This window comes from Nannobrachium achirus (genome assembly GCF_963921795.1).
Source record: "Nannobrachium achirus genome assembly, chromosome: 12".
Classification (NCBI taxonomy): Eukaryota; Metazoa; Chordata; class Actinopteri; order Myctophiformes; family Myctophidae; genus Nannobrachium; species Nannobrachium achirus.
In genome coordinates this window covers 35,025,366-35,042,308 of record NC_137832.1, presented here as the reverse complement: position 1 = coordinate 35,042,308, position 16,943 = coordinate 35,025,366, and the positions used below count along the sequence as shown (strand labels likewise).

Sequence of the window (16,943 nt, the reverse complement as noted above, 5' to 3'; positions counted from 1 at the left end):
GTTCTGGATACCCCCCATATCATAATAACTGGAATCATTATGACTAGTCCACAGAGCCCTTCTCCTACAAACTGGTTTAAAACATTACCAAGGTAAATACACACATGCAGGTCAAGTAGGCACACATTTTTGGGATAATCTTTTGTGTAATTTATTTTGTGCCAACTAGATGACTATATTAATGAACATTTGTATTTGTTTCTGAACACAAGGATAAACATAAGGTTGCTAATTTGGCAGGTAAAGTGAATGTTTTCTTTGGTTTAGACAACACAATCCCTTAAGTTGCCACGGTTGTTTTAAAGTTTCTGGAAAATCACAAGAGACATTGTTGGCTTGCTTAGTGGATTTGTGTCTGTTCCTAAAACTCTGTTAATTTAATTGTAGCACTAACTTGTGCTACAGTACAGTTCCTGAGGGAACATAGGCCTGTGGGTGTTCACCAACTGATTGGCTGAAAATACAGGAATTTCATAGCTGGTCTGTCTGAATAGGCTTAAGCCTCAACTGCAAATAAAATCTACTTAGAAAAGACCCACAAGATGTTTTGTTAGAATGAGCGGAAAAGCAAGGGCATGTTACACATGTCAAAGGAATGGCCGTTTAACATGCAGAAGGTATTCTTGTGGACGCGGCCGTCAACGGCTGTCTCTCGGTATACTATAGAACCCCTACTGTATATGGTGTTGAACGTATTTGGTCAGATATTTAGATCCGACCACACATGATTTATGATACATTTCTATTAACCATCTTTTGTGTTCCAGGACCAGGCAAGGAGAACCTTGTTTGAAGCCCCATCATGTGGCGGGTGTGGAGCTGCTTCAGCGGGCTCGACATGCCTTCAAAGCCGGGCGCACAGTTAAGGAATTCTTCAGACTGGCTCAGCTTGAGGCCCTAGTGCATCTGCTGGAGGAACATGAGTGTGAATTTGTGGATGCTCTTGGAAGGGACCTCCATAAGGTGTGGACTAAAGTACCTGCAAAATTGAATTTTCTGTTTGCAGTGTTCACGTTGAAATAATGCAGTAGGTTTCTACACAGTCAGTCAAATATAATTGTTAAATAGGTGATTTGTTTCAGATATTTTAATAGCCTACTTGTGTGCCTGTTTTTTTCCCAGTCACGGTTTGAGACAGTTGTGTCAGAGCTCATTCTTGTGAAGAATGAGGCTCGTTATGCTATCAACAACCTGAAGAAATGGATGCAACCACAACGCATGGAAAGGAATCTGGTGAGATCCATGTGAATATTTTTCTAAGCATTGTCAACAGCTATTTACCCTTGCAATCTTAGGTGGGATACAAAGCAATGCATTGTGCTGAGCCCACCAGATCAGATTAGAACCTGAGAACTGAAGTGATCTTTACATAATTTAAAGATTAAATAGGGCTTATACATCTTTTAGACTTCCAGCTGCCTGCTTGCTGGTGACCGTGGCTCAGCTTGACTTGTAAACTAATTTTGAGCTGTTTTGTTATTATCTTATTGGTGTAGTCCACCTCCCTAGATGAGTGTCTGGTGGTGAATGAGGCGCTGGGTGTGGTGATGATCATAGGATCTTGGTGTAGTCCTGTCCAACTGTGTCTGGTGCCATTGGTCGGGGCTATCGCAGCAGGTGCCCGTTAAAACATATTTAATTTACAGGCCTATATTTTTAGATCATCCCTTTCCTTACCAGTAGTTTGACAATTGATATATTGTGTTAATCCTTATAGGAAACTGTGCAATAATTAACCCCTCTCAGAGCACCCCTCACACAGCAGAGCTTCTACATCGTCTCATATCCTCATATCTGGATAACGTGAGTAGTTATGAGTTCCATAAGAATAACAGATACAGCTTGGAGTTTGTTTATTGTAAATCCCAACAATATTGAGTGTCAAAGATTTCTATTTGGGTAAGAATTGTATTAGGGCTGTTGATGATGAAATTATTCTTATGAACAAAGACTTAAATCTATTCAATAGTTGGTTTTAGTGCATAAAAATTGATACCTGTTTTTCATCATTTTCTGACAAATGCAACCATTAACCAAAAGTCCTAGATCTAACGCAAATCTGTTCATATTTCAAGAAATAACATTTGTACAACATGAAACAAATTCACTGTGGCACAAGCTTATTATAGTATGTTTCTGAATAAACATCTTAAATAAATGCCATCCTTGTCAACAAATCACAAACAAGCTTATACAACTGTGCCGTAATGTATTTTAAATATTGTGCTGAGGTGTTATGATGGCTTATCTCTTAAGTGTACAGTACCAGTCACCTTTGTCAACTAAAACTGTAATCACTGCATAATGAACTTGGCTGAAATGGTACACTACAGTATGTTTTGCTTACTGTAAATCACTTTGGAATAAATGCATCTGCTAAATGCCTAAATTGTAAATTCTTAAAAGTACGAGATAAAGACACCTATTCTATCCCTGAAGCAAACATAATTTAAACAAATTACTTTTCTTTTTCAAGGAGTGCTTCCATGTGATTCTTGCAGGCCCAAATTACTTGGCTGACATTGCGTTACTCGATTTTGATCACATCTTCTTTACAGGTAAAGATGAGAATGATTCAGCTGTCAAAATATGTCGTTTCTGTGGTTACGCATTCTCAATTAGATTAATAAAGATTAAACTGTCATTTCAACTGTCACGATAGGAAACAAGGAGGATGGAATCAGAGTGGCTCAGGCTGCAGCTCGCACACTGACACCTGTTACACTCGTTCTGGGTGGCAAGAACCCATGTTATGTGGACCAGCAATGTGACATCCTTATCACAGCACAACGCATTGCCTGGGCACGTTTCCATAACGCTGGCCAGAGTGTGGTAGCTCCCGACTACATCCTGTGCCATGTTGATGTCAAAGCAAAGCTGGTCCGGGCATTGAAATGCTGCCTGATGCAGTTCTATGGCTCGGATCCCCGTGAGTCCCATAGCTTTGGGCGCATGGTGAATATGGAGACCTTGAACCGAACCAAAGACCTGCTGTTGAGGTCTGGGAAGGTGGCCATGGGAGGGAAGGTGATTGAAGCAGAAAAATACATTGGTAATGGTAATCTATTTGGAATTTCTTCTTTATGTACCAGAGTTTGCACTATAATGTGCAAATACTGTATGTGGTATGTACTGTCCATATGTATAACGGATGGTTTGTTTTTATCGTGTCTGAAGCCCCAACAATTCTGACAGAGGTGGTAGACTCGGACCCCATCATGCAACATGACGTTTTTGGCCCGGTTCTTCCAGTTCTGACCATTAACAATGTAGACGAGGCAATTGCCTTCATTAATCGGCAAGAGAAGCCTCTCTGTGTGTATGCTTACTCTACCAACAGCAAGGTAACAAGCACACATATTTATATTCATTATTCTATGTACACTACTAGTGCTGCCAGTGCATATTCTACTCATGCACACATCCTTTCTTTGCAGGTCATTTCAAGGCTAATGACTGAGACATCTAGTGGGAGCTTTTGTTCCAATGATAGCGTCCTGCAGAGTGTAATGGTGACTTTGCCTTTTGGCGGAGTTGGTAAGTGCAGCCGTACAAATAACACATTGGACTACAAATTATGTCAAGTTTAATGTGTGTATGGGGGTCCAACCCTCTCAGGATGATGTAACTCAGGGTGTGTGTGAATGGGATAAATAATATATAAAATGTTTTTTCTTTAAACTTGACAGGGGCAAGTGGAATGGGCTCCTACCATGGGCGCAACAGCTTTGACACATTTTCTCACAGGAAATCGTGCCTGCTAAGAGGCACACGGTTTGAATGTGTCACCTACTTGCGTTATCCACCCTATGACGACCGCAATCTGTCTCTAATGACATGGGCCAGCACACTCTCTCAGAAGAGCGAGGGCTGGTGCCAGATCCTATGAGAAGTCTGGTGATGACAGATACAATTGGAAAGAAAGCTGAACACTCCAGACCCTGACATTCAAATACTAGAGTAACTAGACATGGTGCAATAAAAACAAATGAGGAAAATAATTGCATTAATTTGTGATGCAGCCAATTAATTTCTTTATCCAACACAGTGGCATATTTTCACAGTACATTATGATATATCACGCACACAGGTATATACAGTAATTAGTATCTGCTGTTATATGGTTTTGGATGAAAACAGGCCACTACATCAAGTGGCCTCAATTGTAAAACAGAATACGATTAATATTCTGGATGTACATGCAGCCTCTAAATAGTAATTCAAATTGAACGCCAGCGAGTATGTAGCCAGTTCTACTGTTATGGCCCAATGAGGAGGACATTCTTTCAGAAATCTTTCTTATAAAGAGAAGATAGTCACCACTTTGGAATCACTTAAAGGGATATTCACCCCCAAAATGACTTTATTCTATCGATTACTCACCCCACGGAGACTTGAATTCATGTTATTTGTCACAATCCTAAGCCAATAATTTGATGACCAGCAATGATTTCCTAAGGGGACACAAAGAGTCTCCTTTGTGTCTCCATAGGAAACCACTGCTGGTCATCATATTATCCTTGATATGGGGTTATTTTTTGGGTGAACTGTCCCTTTAAGGGGAGAGCAACTGGTTGGCAGGGTGTTTTTATATTGATTGGCTTATGTCAGGATGCCACATTGGCCCTTTCACAGTGACCATGGGTATAGTTTGCAGCACAAGTAGTCTTACTTCTACTTGAGTAATATTTATGTCAAGTAACAGTACTTCCATCCTAATTTACTGAAATACATAATTGCACCAGCAGAGTGCGCAAGTACTGCATTCGGTGGCTATCTGTTTGCCCAGTGTTACTTATATCAGGTCTTGCTGATGGTGACATCACCAAGAATGCAGTAAAAAAAATGTTTAGCACTTTACTTGTGCCTCACTCATCCTTGCTCCTGATGTAGTTATTCAGGCCTTTTGTAGATTGTTTCTTGATTGCCTTCTTTCATAGCTGCATATCTGGCCACGGTGAACAGGTAGTCGCTTAATCTGAATGAATAGAGGGATAATTCATTAAATCAGGCAAATTGTGTTCCTGTGATTGTACAATTCCACAGAAGCCATGTATACTGACCTGTTTAAAAACTTTGCAACATCTTGATCTGCTTCACCCGAGCGCACAATAGGAGCAACACTGAAATAAGAGCAGAGAGCTGTCAGCCAACTGTGTCAGTATATCACGAGTCACGACTGACTAGGCCAATTTGAGGAATATTTGACGATTTTATAACTGGAATACTCTTGAACTGACCTGCGCTCTGCTCGGCGACAGATTGTCCGAGCTACATGCAAAGCAGCACTGCTCTTGCCTCCAGACTGTAGAATGTAATATGTATACAAGTGTTAACGTGATATGTGCTGTATATCAAGAAAGAATGCACTTGAGTTTAACCACAGTCGAGTCACGTGTCTCGTTTCAGTGTGAGTGGATTTACTTACAGGTAAAATGAAGTTGGTGAGTGGTGGGAGTACGTCTGTGAATTTATCGATCCAGCTTTCCAAGTCCATCACTGGTTGAGAGGAAAACCTGGTTTTCTCTAATCAAAAAGAAATAAAAATTGGCAGGTAGATCCTGGATCACTTCATCAAGGCACAAGTCAAGTGCTATTATACGCTCTGTACTAAATAAAACGTAACTTACTTATGTGACTTTCTCTTGCAGATGACAGAGGAGTGGCAATATTTGACCCCACATCTTGTAATACACACTGTATCTATGGGATGAGAAATAGGCATTTGATGTGCAAGTATATTATTTAATTTGTCAGCACTACTGGAGGCTGGTAGATGTTGGAATTCTAACCTTGTCCAGCTGATAAGTGAACTCATGGCCCTTGTCAATGCAGAACTCCCTGGCCAACCTGTACAATTCAGATGACTTTTAGTCAGTCAAAGATTCATTCAAAGCTGATAGTGACAAATACAATTAATAATACAAAATAATAGTACAATGCATACCCTATGGCTGATGACAATTCATCTGTAGCTCCCAATGCTTCAAAAACATGATCTTCTTTTGGCCTCCTTTCTCCTGTGAAGGTGCTAGAAAAACCTATGAGAAAACGTAAAATCTAATTTATTTCCATCTGACTTGAATTTACAATAGAAATGTGTAACCACCACTGTTCACTGGTGCCTCTTAACCAACCTTTGTCTCCAGTTTTGGTGTAAATTTTAGGGATCTTACAGTCTCCTTCGGTGACAAAACTGTTAAAGGATAAAAGCAAAACGTTTGCAAAAAGATGCTTGAGTGAAATAACAGGTAGCGCTAACTAAACATCATTACATTATATCCTACCTACTTTCCTGAGATAACAGCCACCAGTGTGGTGGCCTGACTGACCTGACAAACATAATGAAACGGCTTAAATCTAACAGTGCCATACAATTCAAATTATGTTTATATTGCCAAAGCAAGTGTCAAAATACAATAAAACTGTTGAAAATGGGGAACATTATAAAACAGTTGGGGGGGGTACATCATTGTGTACTGTGAACAGATATGTCACATTGTGTCCGATTATAAAGCTTTTTGGAATAATAATTACAAAAATAACTACCTTCTCTCAAACCCAAGGGAAGCCCTTGTCCAATTCAGGTGTAGACGTTTCCCTGCTCTTATAAAGCAACGTAGATGAGTCGGTTTGATAATAACTGAAGCCATGTTGTTTTCAGTAGACTCTATTTTGTCCCTCATGTATTCCGTAGCTGCATGGTCCGTGTGTAGCCATAAATTATAACTTCCAGTAGAGGGTGCTAATATGCGGAGGTTACGTCTCAGCCATAAATTATAACTTCCAGTAGAGGGTGCTAATATGCGGAGGTTACGTCTCTCCTGGAGTTATAACGCAGAGTAAAATAGCTCTCGCTGGTTGAGCCTCCATGTCCCTAATCGCCTCAAAACATGTTTAAATCATGAAGTTGCTCACCTCATCGTCGAAACAGCTTTATATCTACCGATGAGCCCACTCGTTGGCATGTGTTAGTCCATATGTTTCTAATAAATTAATGTTTACTAAAACTTCTTTGAGTCTCACGCTTTCCTTGTTTTTGAACTGCTTGGGTAAAATGGCCGAACATATCACGCGAGATGAGTAAAAGCCTGGCTACGCGAGGCTACATATCACGTGACGTTGATCGCCGTTGCGATTTGCTCATACTAGGACATGACGTTTTTGTATGCGGAAGTATTCCAACGTTCTGTAGTTCTGAAGCGCTCTGTATGCGGAAACATTCCGACGAGGAAACGCGAGTCTCAGAGAAGTTTTAGTAAACATTAATTTATTAGAAACATATGGACTAACACATGCCAACGAGTGGGCTCATCGGTAGATATAAAGCTGTTTCGACGATGAGGTGAGCAACTTCATGATTTAAACATGTTTTTAGGCGATTAGGGACATGGAGGCTCAACCAGCGAGAGCTATTTTACTCTGCGTTATAACTCCAGGAGAGACGTAACCTCCGCATATTAGCACCCTCTACTGGAAGTTATAATTTATGGCTAGTCCGTGTGGGTAGCGGTCATTTCATCGAACGACCAATGGCACCAGCATATCCACCTATACGTCATGGCACTGTGAGTGGATGAGCGTAAAATGTGTGTCATTAGTTCGAGCGCTCATTGGACGTTGCAAGCCAAACACCACATTTTTGCTCCTCCCCATCCTCATCATCTTCTGTAGCCTGTTGTTGTCGTGACAGTTCACACATTCATTGATTGCACTGGATGGAGAGGTTTTTGTAGTTGTAATTTTGAGGTCAACTTTAAAACTTTCTTGGAAGTGCTGTGATTAACTGGCTACAGCTTATCGATGTGAGCCGTTCTGAACTTACGGCACCAAACTACGAGAAGAAGACATATCTTGGGCACGTGCTAATGGTAGCTTGCTGTCTATAAGGATTAACATTAGTATAGAAATGCAGGTCAAAGAATGCATCGTGTCTGCTCCAGGAAAAGCTATCCTTCATGGAGAACATGCAGTTGTTCATGGAAAGGTTAGTAGTTTCCAGTATTTAGTATTTACTGTAGGTCAGATCCATAATTATCAAAGACACCAGATCGATGAGATGTATCGATAAGTGAATGCTTAACAAAGATATTGCAGAACAGACTTGATTGATAAATAATATTGTGTGTGTCTGTCTGTCTGTCTGTCTGTCTGTCTGTCTGTCTGTCTGTCTGTCTGGTGAAAGACAACAAATATCAACCATGCTTTGTGAGAGTATTTGTACTGTATGTTTTCCAAATGTATTTCATGATCTGGTATAGTTAACTGCATTGCTGTCTTTTTTTTAATCAATAATACTCCATACTAGGTGGCTCTTGCAGTGAGTTTGAACCTGAGAACATATTTACGGTTGAAGCCGAGCTCTACAGGGAAAGTTGTTATCAATCTTCCAAATATCGACACATTCCTCTCCTGGGATCTGTCTAAACTGAAGGAACTTCTTCCCGACTCTTGTGGTAAGGAATGGTGAATTGTAATATTAATAAAAAACTATTAATTTACGGAATGTCTGTCCGCCGTCTCTCTGTACTCTGACATCATAGTACTGACGTCACATACTGGTGTGGACACAGAACACCATTATGGGCATAAACGGGTGAAACGGTGCCCAAATTTGGAGATGACTGAGATCACTGATACGTCTTTAGCATGCGTCGCCACTATGGTAACAGCCGCATGCTGAAACAATGCCCAAATTTGGAGATGACTGACATCACTGATACCGCCGCCATGGTAACAGCCACATGCTGAAACAGTGCCCAAATTTGGAGATGACTGACATCACTGATACGTCTGGGTTCTCCAACATTACTTCTGAGACTCCTACATTCAATCCCTCATATTCAAATGAGCAAGGACTAATAACTAGAAAGATGCAATTTGAAATTGCGAGTGTGGTTGCTGATGCTGACGGTTACTGACTATATTCTACAGTAAGCTAACTGTCATGTGAAGCTCGTCCAATTGATTCTCCCATTGATTCCCTACTGATTCCCTCTCCCATTGATTCCCTACTGATTCCCACTCCCCACTCGCCATTTCCAATGGCAGCGGAAAAGTTACCCTACAGGTCTAAAACAGTTACCCTAGATTGGCCTAGAACTCTATAAAGTTTCCCTAGAACTATAATGTGTTGCCCTGTCAGGCAACCACACTAACTAGAAAGATGCAGTTTGAAATTGCAAGTTTGGTTGCCTATTTATTGTCTGGATAGCTAGATTGTCATGTGAAGCTCGAACAATCCTCGAGCTAGCACCACTCCCCCATTGAACTCAAGGGACTTAATATTTATATTCTGTATTATTTATCTAGAATAATAGGGTTTAACCCTAGAAAGTATCAGTGATGTCAGCATGCGGACAGACAGCGGACGGACGGACGGACGGACGGACGGACGGACAGACAGACAGACAGACAGACAGACAGACATACAATAGTTAGATATGTATGTATGTTTGTACTGTAGGCATGTATGTATGTATGTATGTATATATATATACAGTATAATAAGTGACAGGGAATTTGTTGACAATATTACTAAATCTTTTTATCTGATTGTTTATCACTTTTTTTCATTGATATTCAGAATTTCAGACTCATACATGTGATAATTCACCATGATCCATTTAATTGCTGTTGGTAATTTTTTTGTGTTGACATTCTTCTTATAGCTAAAAGGGAGGATATGAAACTGCTGGATGCTGAACTTATCAAGAGACTTCGTGAATTTATTGGTGTAACTAACGGGAACCTGGACACTCGCAGCATGGCCACCTTATCATTCCTCTACATTTACCTCTCTCTGTTTGGATCAGGGTGAGCAGCTATTACTAAAACATAGTTGCATTACTTAGAGGTTGTCCAGAATTGATTCTTCAAAGCCGATACCAATTCTGGTATTTTGGAGAACAGCAAAGCAGACTTCTTTTTATATCACTCTCTCAAAGATTCTGATATCCATAATGAATGTATTTAACTCATCTGGTTCCACTGGCCATCTGTCTGTCTGTGCACATGCCTTTCATGTTTACCATACTTTATATTTCACTTAGAGAACCCTTAATATTGAGTAGTGCTTGACATTTACCTTTTTTTCTGACTTTTTGTTTTGTATTACAACGGATAATCAACTATTTGAATTACATTTCCATAGTATGTCTGCTTGAATTTAAACTTCAGCCATGTAACATTTTTGTGGCCAAAGGCTAGTTGTCTGCACAGTGTAGTACCAAACAGACAGACAGCAGATACGGTCAAGATGTGACGGTTCATACTAAACTGCGACCTACGGTCGCAATAATATATGTATATCTCTGCATGTTTGTCCCCTCAAAAGTAGACCAATAGCATCTCAGGCTGCTAGGTGCATGACACAGACCTCTGGCCATAAACAAGTCTGCAGGGTGTGCAACCAAGAAATGACTGGTGAAGTGAAAAGCATGTAAAAAAAAACTTTTGTAAAGATTGCTGGTTGATATTTTAGCTAAAGGAGGTGTAGATCTTTTCAGCAGGGGGAAGACGCTGTCCTATTTATTTTTATTTGTATTATTATTATTTGCTTCACCTCTGAACATTGCATTGGGATTTTTTGCAGCGTTCACATACTTTACAAATAGTACCTTATATCAATAGCTTAAAAAAGTACTTGGAGACCACAATCTTTCAGTCTTAAATACCGGAAGAATTGGGACACCGAATAGGTATGGGCAGCTTAATCTAGTCCAAAAACCCTTGTGCCGAAGACACATGCTAAAAGTGGCATAGTGGGGAGTATGTGCATCAGGATTTGAGTTTTATCACTGAATCAGAAGTATCTCTTGTTCTGGTAAAAGACAATGACACCATGTTAGTGTCGGAGGCTTTAGCATCTGGAAACAGGGAAGATGCTCAGGCATATTATAGCTGAAGGTTGTTGGTAGGCTTAATCAGTCCTGACACAGTGCTGGCGTGTCTGAGAGAGGTGATGGGTTCTGACAGGATGGCCACTAATGAGAGTCTGGCACTAGGCCACACTGCAGCCTTTAACAAGTCTGGATGTGTTTGTCCCCTGGGAGAGGAGCCGGACAATTAGTTTAGAGTATCCCCCTGTCTGCCCAAAACAGCTTCCCTGACAGACAACATTGACAGCTAAGCTGAGCAAGTTTATATTGCATATACATTACACATGCTTTGCTCCTACCTGATGTTGATGCTGACCAGAGTGAAGGAAATAAGGTTTTGAGTTACATTTCCCAAATAAGCCATTGTGATAAAGGTCAGATTATTATTACCATGTTGGTACTTGGTATTTTGTCATTACATTTTCTTTAAAGGAAGACTTCACCCATTTTCATTATTGGTCCTCACTAATGCTTATGATAATATGGTAAACATCTTTATACTATGTCTGTGTCTCTATTCCTTGAAAGTTAGCATGCTATAATGGAAACCATTGTTCTTGCATTAATAAAAATCGAAATCAAAAACACTAAATTAAGCTGCCTAACGATGATGTCATCAGTAGGAAGGTTTCTGAACTGTAGACAGCCCTTCCCTGGGACAGTTCTAGATAAAGATGGTACCATTTTATCACGTGCATTAGTCAGGACCAATTATATGAAGATGGGCTGAGTCTAACATTATTATAAAATACATGCATTAACTAAATAAATGTATTTGTTTTTGTTTTTCATTAGTGGAAGAGATTTGCCCAGTTTGACAGTGACTGTGTGGTCAGAGTTGCCAACTGGAGCAGGACTCGGGTCAAGTGCTGCCTTCTCTGTGTGCCTCGCAGCTGCTCTGCTCTCTGCCAGTGGAGCCATTCCCACTCCTCTCAAAGACTGGGACACCACCGCCAGGTAATATCAATGTTGGACCATTTTCACACACCGTCAATTTTGCTCTTACCAAGGCGAGCATGATACCCGACTATGACGTAAAAGCAAAATGGCAGCTGTGTGATATGGTCAATTGAGACCCATTCGCTATGTATGAATCAATTTATATAGACCACTTTTTTCATGTACAGAATAAGTATATGCTCTTAATTGGGCATCTCAATTTAAAACACACATTTTCACACTCATATTCACACTTAATTTTGCACATCATTTGGTTTGAGACTGAGTTATATTAAGACACAATGAGTATGAGGTATTCACTGTAGTATGTGTTACATGTTTTTTTGTGCTTTGTTTTTGCACTTTGTGTAAATCTAGATGGAGTCAGGAGCATATGGAGCTAATTAACAGTTGGGCATTTCAGGGAGAGATGATCATTCATGGTAATCCTTCAGGGGTGGACAATGCTGTAAGCACTTGGGGTGAGTACTGAATCTTATTGGCTTTGTAAATATGTTATTATTACTAGATTTGCTATATTGCACTGATCAGAGCAATTGTCACTGAGTTATGGCCATTTATGCTCTAAAGCCCCATATGCAATTTAGCTTTTTTTGAGTGACTATTTTCATGGCAGACCCCTGAACAGTGTTTGTCCCAAGTTTGATGTGGATGGGAGCAACAGTGTGCCTCTGGCCCCCAGGGGCCCCTAGCGTAGAAGATTTTCTTGGGATGTACAGTGTTCTCAGTGTTCTGTGATAAGCTTTGTTTTGCAAATGTGTGCTTTGGAGACATAAAACCACTAATACATTACAGTAAGTTTCACATGTTGTGGCTGAACAGTCAGTTACTTTACGTTATTATACAGTTTTTATACCAATTTGCTTCCCTTCATGTAATTCCCTTCCCTTCATGTAGGTGGCATGCTAAGATTCTTGTCTGGGAAGATTATACCACTGAGCAGGTACTATTATTCTGTAGCAATTAAAATAATGAGCACAATTAAGAAGTAGTGGAGATCACGTTTATTTATTGCATTAACAAAGCAGCATCTTGGTAAATATTGCTCAGCTGTGAGCTCAATAATCTGTCTGTACTCCTTTTCTCTAGAGTGCCATTGTTGAGAATCCTTCTCACAAACACAAAAGTGCCACGTAGCACCAAGGTACTTGTTGCTGGGGTGAAGGACAAAATGAACAAGGTACTAAATGGTTACTTCATCCCCTGTGTATTACTCCCCAACACTGTAATTAATATAATCTCCAGTGCGTTAGCATTACAGTCACCCTAGTGCCTGATGTAGAATGCCTTCATAAAACATTGAAATTAAACTCTAGGACAGCACCCCTGTGTACTGTTGCCGTGGTGACACCAGCAGGTGTGTGTATTTCCGCTTGAGATGGAGATAAGCCTTAATGGCGTGGCACCGTAGCGGCAGTGCTGTGATCACCATATTTGAAAGTTACATGGCACTTGTGTAGTCATTTTGTATCTTTACACGCATGCCATGGTTTGCTCGGTGCATACAGTTCACTTGCACACAATACATTGTAGATCTGCCATCAAAGGTCTTTTCACCTATGAGTTGACATGCCCAAAATGGGTATACGAGAGTGAAGGTTGTTAATAAACTATATTTACCCCTCTTTTTCTTCTGTCATTTGTAGTTTCCTTCTATCATGTACCCTGTGCTTGAGTCAGTGGACGCTATTTCCTGCACTTGTGAGAAAACCCTCTCAGACATGACCAGTGAACCCATCACAGGAGAGCACTACAATGTTCTAGAGGTACAGAGCATGTTGATAGTGTTGCCAAGATCATTTGGTGGTGTACCAATATTTTATATTAAATAACTAATTAAAAATAATACTCCATAGTTGGTCATATTTTTATATCCAAGCAATTTATTTCAAGGTACACTACTAACTACAGCTTGTGTAATGTCAAATAATGTATTTAGGAGCTTATTGACATTAACCAGCACCACCTGAATGTGATGGGCGTTGGACACACTGCCCTGGACACACTATGCAGTGTCACTCTGGCCAGAGGACTTCACAGTAAGCTGACTGGCGCCGGAGGAGGGGGGTGTGGCATAACCCTCCTAAGACCTGGTAATGTACCTTACTTGTAACTTAATGTATTCATAATATACTTTTCTTACTTTTAACTTCTATGTCAGGCAGAAACCCTTTATTTCCAAATGAAGTGTCTTCATAAATTATGTCCGTATTTTATTCATGGGTTGCATTTGTAGTCCTACACCAGCCATGTTGAGGACCAACACAGGTGTTCTGATTGGCGTAGAACATTAGTTCTGTGCCAATCAGACAAATAGAAACACCTGTGTTGGTCCTCAACATGGCCGTTTAGGACTACAAATGCAACCCCTGAATAGTTCGTTGTATGACAGTGTTGCGCAAAAGTAGCAAAATCAACAAGTTCGCATGTGGGCATGTTGTCTATAACACTGTTTCCCAAACACTGGGTTGGGACCATGTGTGTGAGCGTGTTGTGAGCTTGTAGATCTGCTATTTTCACTAGTTTGGGTCCCGGGCAAACGTCTAATTTCTCTTTTGGGTCACGGCCTAAAAGGTTTGGTCTATAACCACTGGTGTATAACATGCCCATATTAGGGACGCAGGTTGAATTTGATTAAGTCTGTCTGTGGGTTTTATTAGCAAAATAAGCCACAAGAGGCTGTGTTTTACATTGAATTTTACAATGGCGTACAAGAGGCGTAGTAAGCCCGGGAGCGTGTCGCTGTTACTACATGTCATCTTTTCGACACTCGACTCTAACCCTCACCCTAACCCTAACCTCCGTGTAGTGAGTCGCTAACCCTCCGGTCGAAATGATGGTCGTTCGAAAGAGCGCGATTTTGCCGTAAGCCCGACGCGGAGCGGTGGGCTTCTGACCCGTAACATGAACATTACACGGTTTAGTGCTAAAAATGTATCACGTTATGACATGACCACTCATCTTGTAAAAACATTAAATGTTTTACGTTATGTGATAACGTGTCATGTTAAACAGTGATAACTTATTATGTTATAACAAGATAAAAGTGTATCACGTAACACGTTATAGAATTTCACATTTTAAGAAGATGATATCTTGTTATGATGACACATTTCTTCTACAAGAAACCTTTCATGTGAATTAAATAAAATGTCCTGACATGGCAACGAAGAGCTTGTGACAAAATAATATCTACATTGGCTCCACTGGAACACAGGATTTCCTGAAACGTAACGGTTTTGGACATAAACGTTTTCCACCCAATAGTGAAGATATGCCTTGCTGTGTGTGTATATTGTGACTGGTGAAGAAGATACTGTCTATCATTTGGACTTCGACCACACAGACAGATAAACTGAATTGTTTGTGTTTGTTTATGCCCGGAATGCCTGCATCCTTTAACACGCATAATTTGAATATCTATTAAGGCCATAAATCATGTTCTTTGTTAGCACATGTTGCTTGTATCTCTGTCTATTTGCAACTATTGTCAACAAACTAGTCTCCTAAAATGCTCTCCCAAGTCTTTGAGCTGAAGTGCTTTGATTTAAGGAAGTAGGCACAAAGTGACATATGCTGATTTGACTGCCAGTGTGTTAAATGTTGCGCTTGTATTTGAGGTCTTACATTTTCAACGTGATTTATGGTTAGTACATAGTAAAATCCTCAAGGCTAATTTATCCATTTGTAACTCAGATAGTAATATACACATGTAACCAAATGGACAATGAGGGTGTTGCCATGTACTGGCACAGCTCTGCAGCTGTGTCTACCCTGTCCATGTTAAGTGCTAAAACCTCTCTTGCTACCTTATTATGTCTCAGCAGGGGACCACCAGACCTCTGGTAGGAAAGAATTCATAGCACACCCTCTATTTTGTCTTACACATCTTAAGGATTACTGAGTTTAGAGATCAGGATATTTGTTTGGCTCCAGTTGTGGCACCTCCTGCCGTGTGCCCTTCTGCTGTTAGCCAGAGGGACTTTGCAGGTTCACTTCTCACAGCAGAGCTCACATTGTCACACCTGGCTGTGAAACCACCTCTGCAAAGCTTCCAGTCACTTGCTCTGAATTGCAGTCTTTAATTCCAAAGCAGTTGTAGCAAGTCCTATTAGCTTCTAGCTAGACATGCGTGTATGTGATCCCCTTTTCACTTGCATGTACATTTATACCTTGACTTGACATGACTTTTTTTTAATTTGTAGAGACGGATTGCTTAGTTATCCAGAACACTATACAGGACCTGCAAGGCTTTGGCTTTGACTGCTGGGAAACAAGTATTGGTGGCCCTGGTGTTCAGCAGCATTCTCCTCATTCTGTGAAGGAGGAGATTCTGGAAGTTTTAAACCTTTACTGAGGGCCCACAACTGGCTACAGATGAACAAGCAAACATAATGGACTATGGACCTTTTATTAGTAATGCATCAAGACCTACAGTATGTGAGATCCACACAGCTTCCACGGGTAGATAGAATGAATCATCTAACTTGTAATATCAATGCTTTGTCTGCCAGGTGATTATTGCTGCAGTATTAGAATGTTGTTGTTTGAAGCATATCTGATGGTGCAACTCATAATGGAATGGATACAACCTGATGTTTTCATTTTATGGACTGGCTGTCCTTCATAAGGCCCACTGTGTATGTGGAATGAAAACAATGTTATTTTATTTGCTGAAGTGAATGCTTGAGCTCTCTGTCCAGTAGATGGCGTCAACGTTGCAAAAATGACTTTTTGTCCTTTTAGCAGAGGCTAGAATGAGAGCTGATGATTGTGTTAATTAAGTCATAAAATATTTTAGTTTATGGATTCATTGTAATCTTTTTACACTATAGAAATACCTTTCTTAACTGATAAGTTGACCAATCAGTCAGTTGTGGTTGTATAATATGCACTGCCTTTTAATTCAAATGGGTAAAAAGAAGATATAAGAATTAAAAGGGAAAGTGGTTATTTACAATTCCTACATCATGCCTAATGTTTTTGAGATTGTATCCTTGAATGACCTGGTATCGGGAGATGATAACTTAACAAATACAATGTATTATCTGGTGTGAAAGTGGCTGAAGAAAAAGCTAAAATATAGCTATAACTGTAACATTC

At 40.2% G+C, this 16,943-nt stretch overlaps 3 protein-coding genes across 3 annotated transcripts; 2 read left to right on the top strand and 1 right to left on the bottom strand.

The window, feature by feature from the left end:
• Positions 1 to 39: 39 nt before the first annotated feature.
• On the top strand, positions 40 to 3,889 carry aldh3b4 (aldehyde dehydrogenase 3 family, member B4; the record flags this gene model as incomplete). Its single annotated transcript, XM_080739546.1, has 10 exons — positions 40 to 92; positions 768 to 963; positions 1,123 to 1,233; positions 1,497 to 1,617; positions 1,718 to 1,803; positions 2,477 to 2,558; positions 2,663 to 3,052; positions 3,178 to 3,344; positions 3,438 to 3,537; positions 3,690 to 3,889. The coding sequence occupies 10 exons, from the start codon at positions 40 to 42 to the stop codon at positions 3,887 to 3,889; spliced, it is 1,506 nt and encodes a 501-aa protein (XP_080595672.1).
• A 390-nt stretch (positions 3,890 to 4,279) lies between these two features.
• mmab (metabolism of cobalamin associated B) lies at positions 4,280 to 6,663 on the bottom strand. The gene is made up of 9 exons (XM_080739551.1): positions 6,550 to 6,663; positions 6,138 to 6,196; positions 5,948 to 6,041; positions 5,793 to 5,850; positions 5,631 to 5,703; positions 5,429 to 5,526; positions 5,241 to 5,305; positions 5,064 to 5,123; positions 4,280 to 4,978 (listed from the first exon to the last, which is right to left on the bottom strand). The coding sequence occupies exons 1-9, from the start codon at positions 6,651 to 6,653 to the stop codon at positions 4,894 to 4,896; spliced, it is 696 nt and encodes a 231-aa protein (XP_080595677.1). The 5' UTR covers positions 6,654 to 6,663; the 3' UTR covers positions 4,280 to 4,893.
• A 1,072-nt stretch (positions 6,664 to 7,735) lies between these two features.
• On the top strand, positions 7,736 to 16,727 carry mvk (mevalonate kinase). The gene is made up of 10 exons (XM_080739548.1): positions 7,736 to 7,987; positions 8,309 to 8,456; positions 9,672 to 9,816; positions 11,676 to 11,837; positions 12,198 to 12,301; positions 12,738 to 12,783; positions 12,930 to 13,020; positions 13,487 to 13,606; positions 13,780 to 13,933; positions 16,046 to 16,727. The coding sequence occupies exons 1-10, from the start codon at positions 7,910 to 7,912 to the stop codon at positions 16,195 to 16,197; spliced, it is 1,200 nt and encodes a 399-aa protein (XP_080595674.1). The 5' UTR covers positions 7,736 to 7,909; the 3' UTR covers positions 16,198 to 16,727.
• The last annotated feature ends 216 nt before the right edge of the window (positions 16,728 to 16,943 follow it).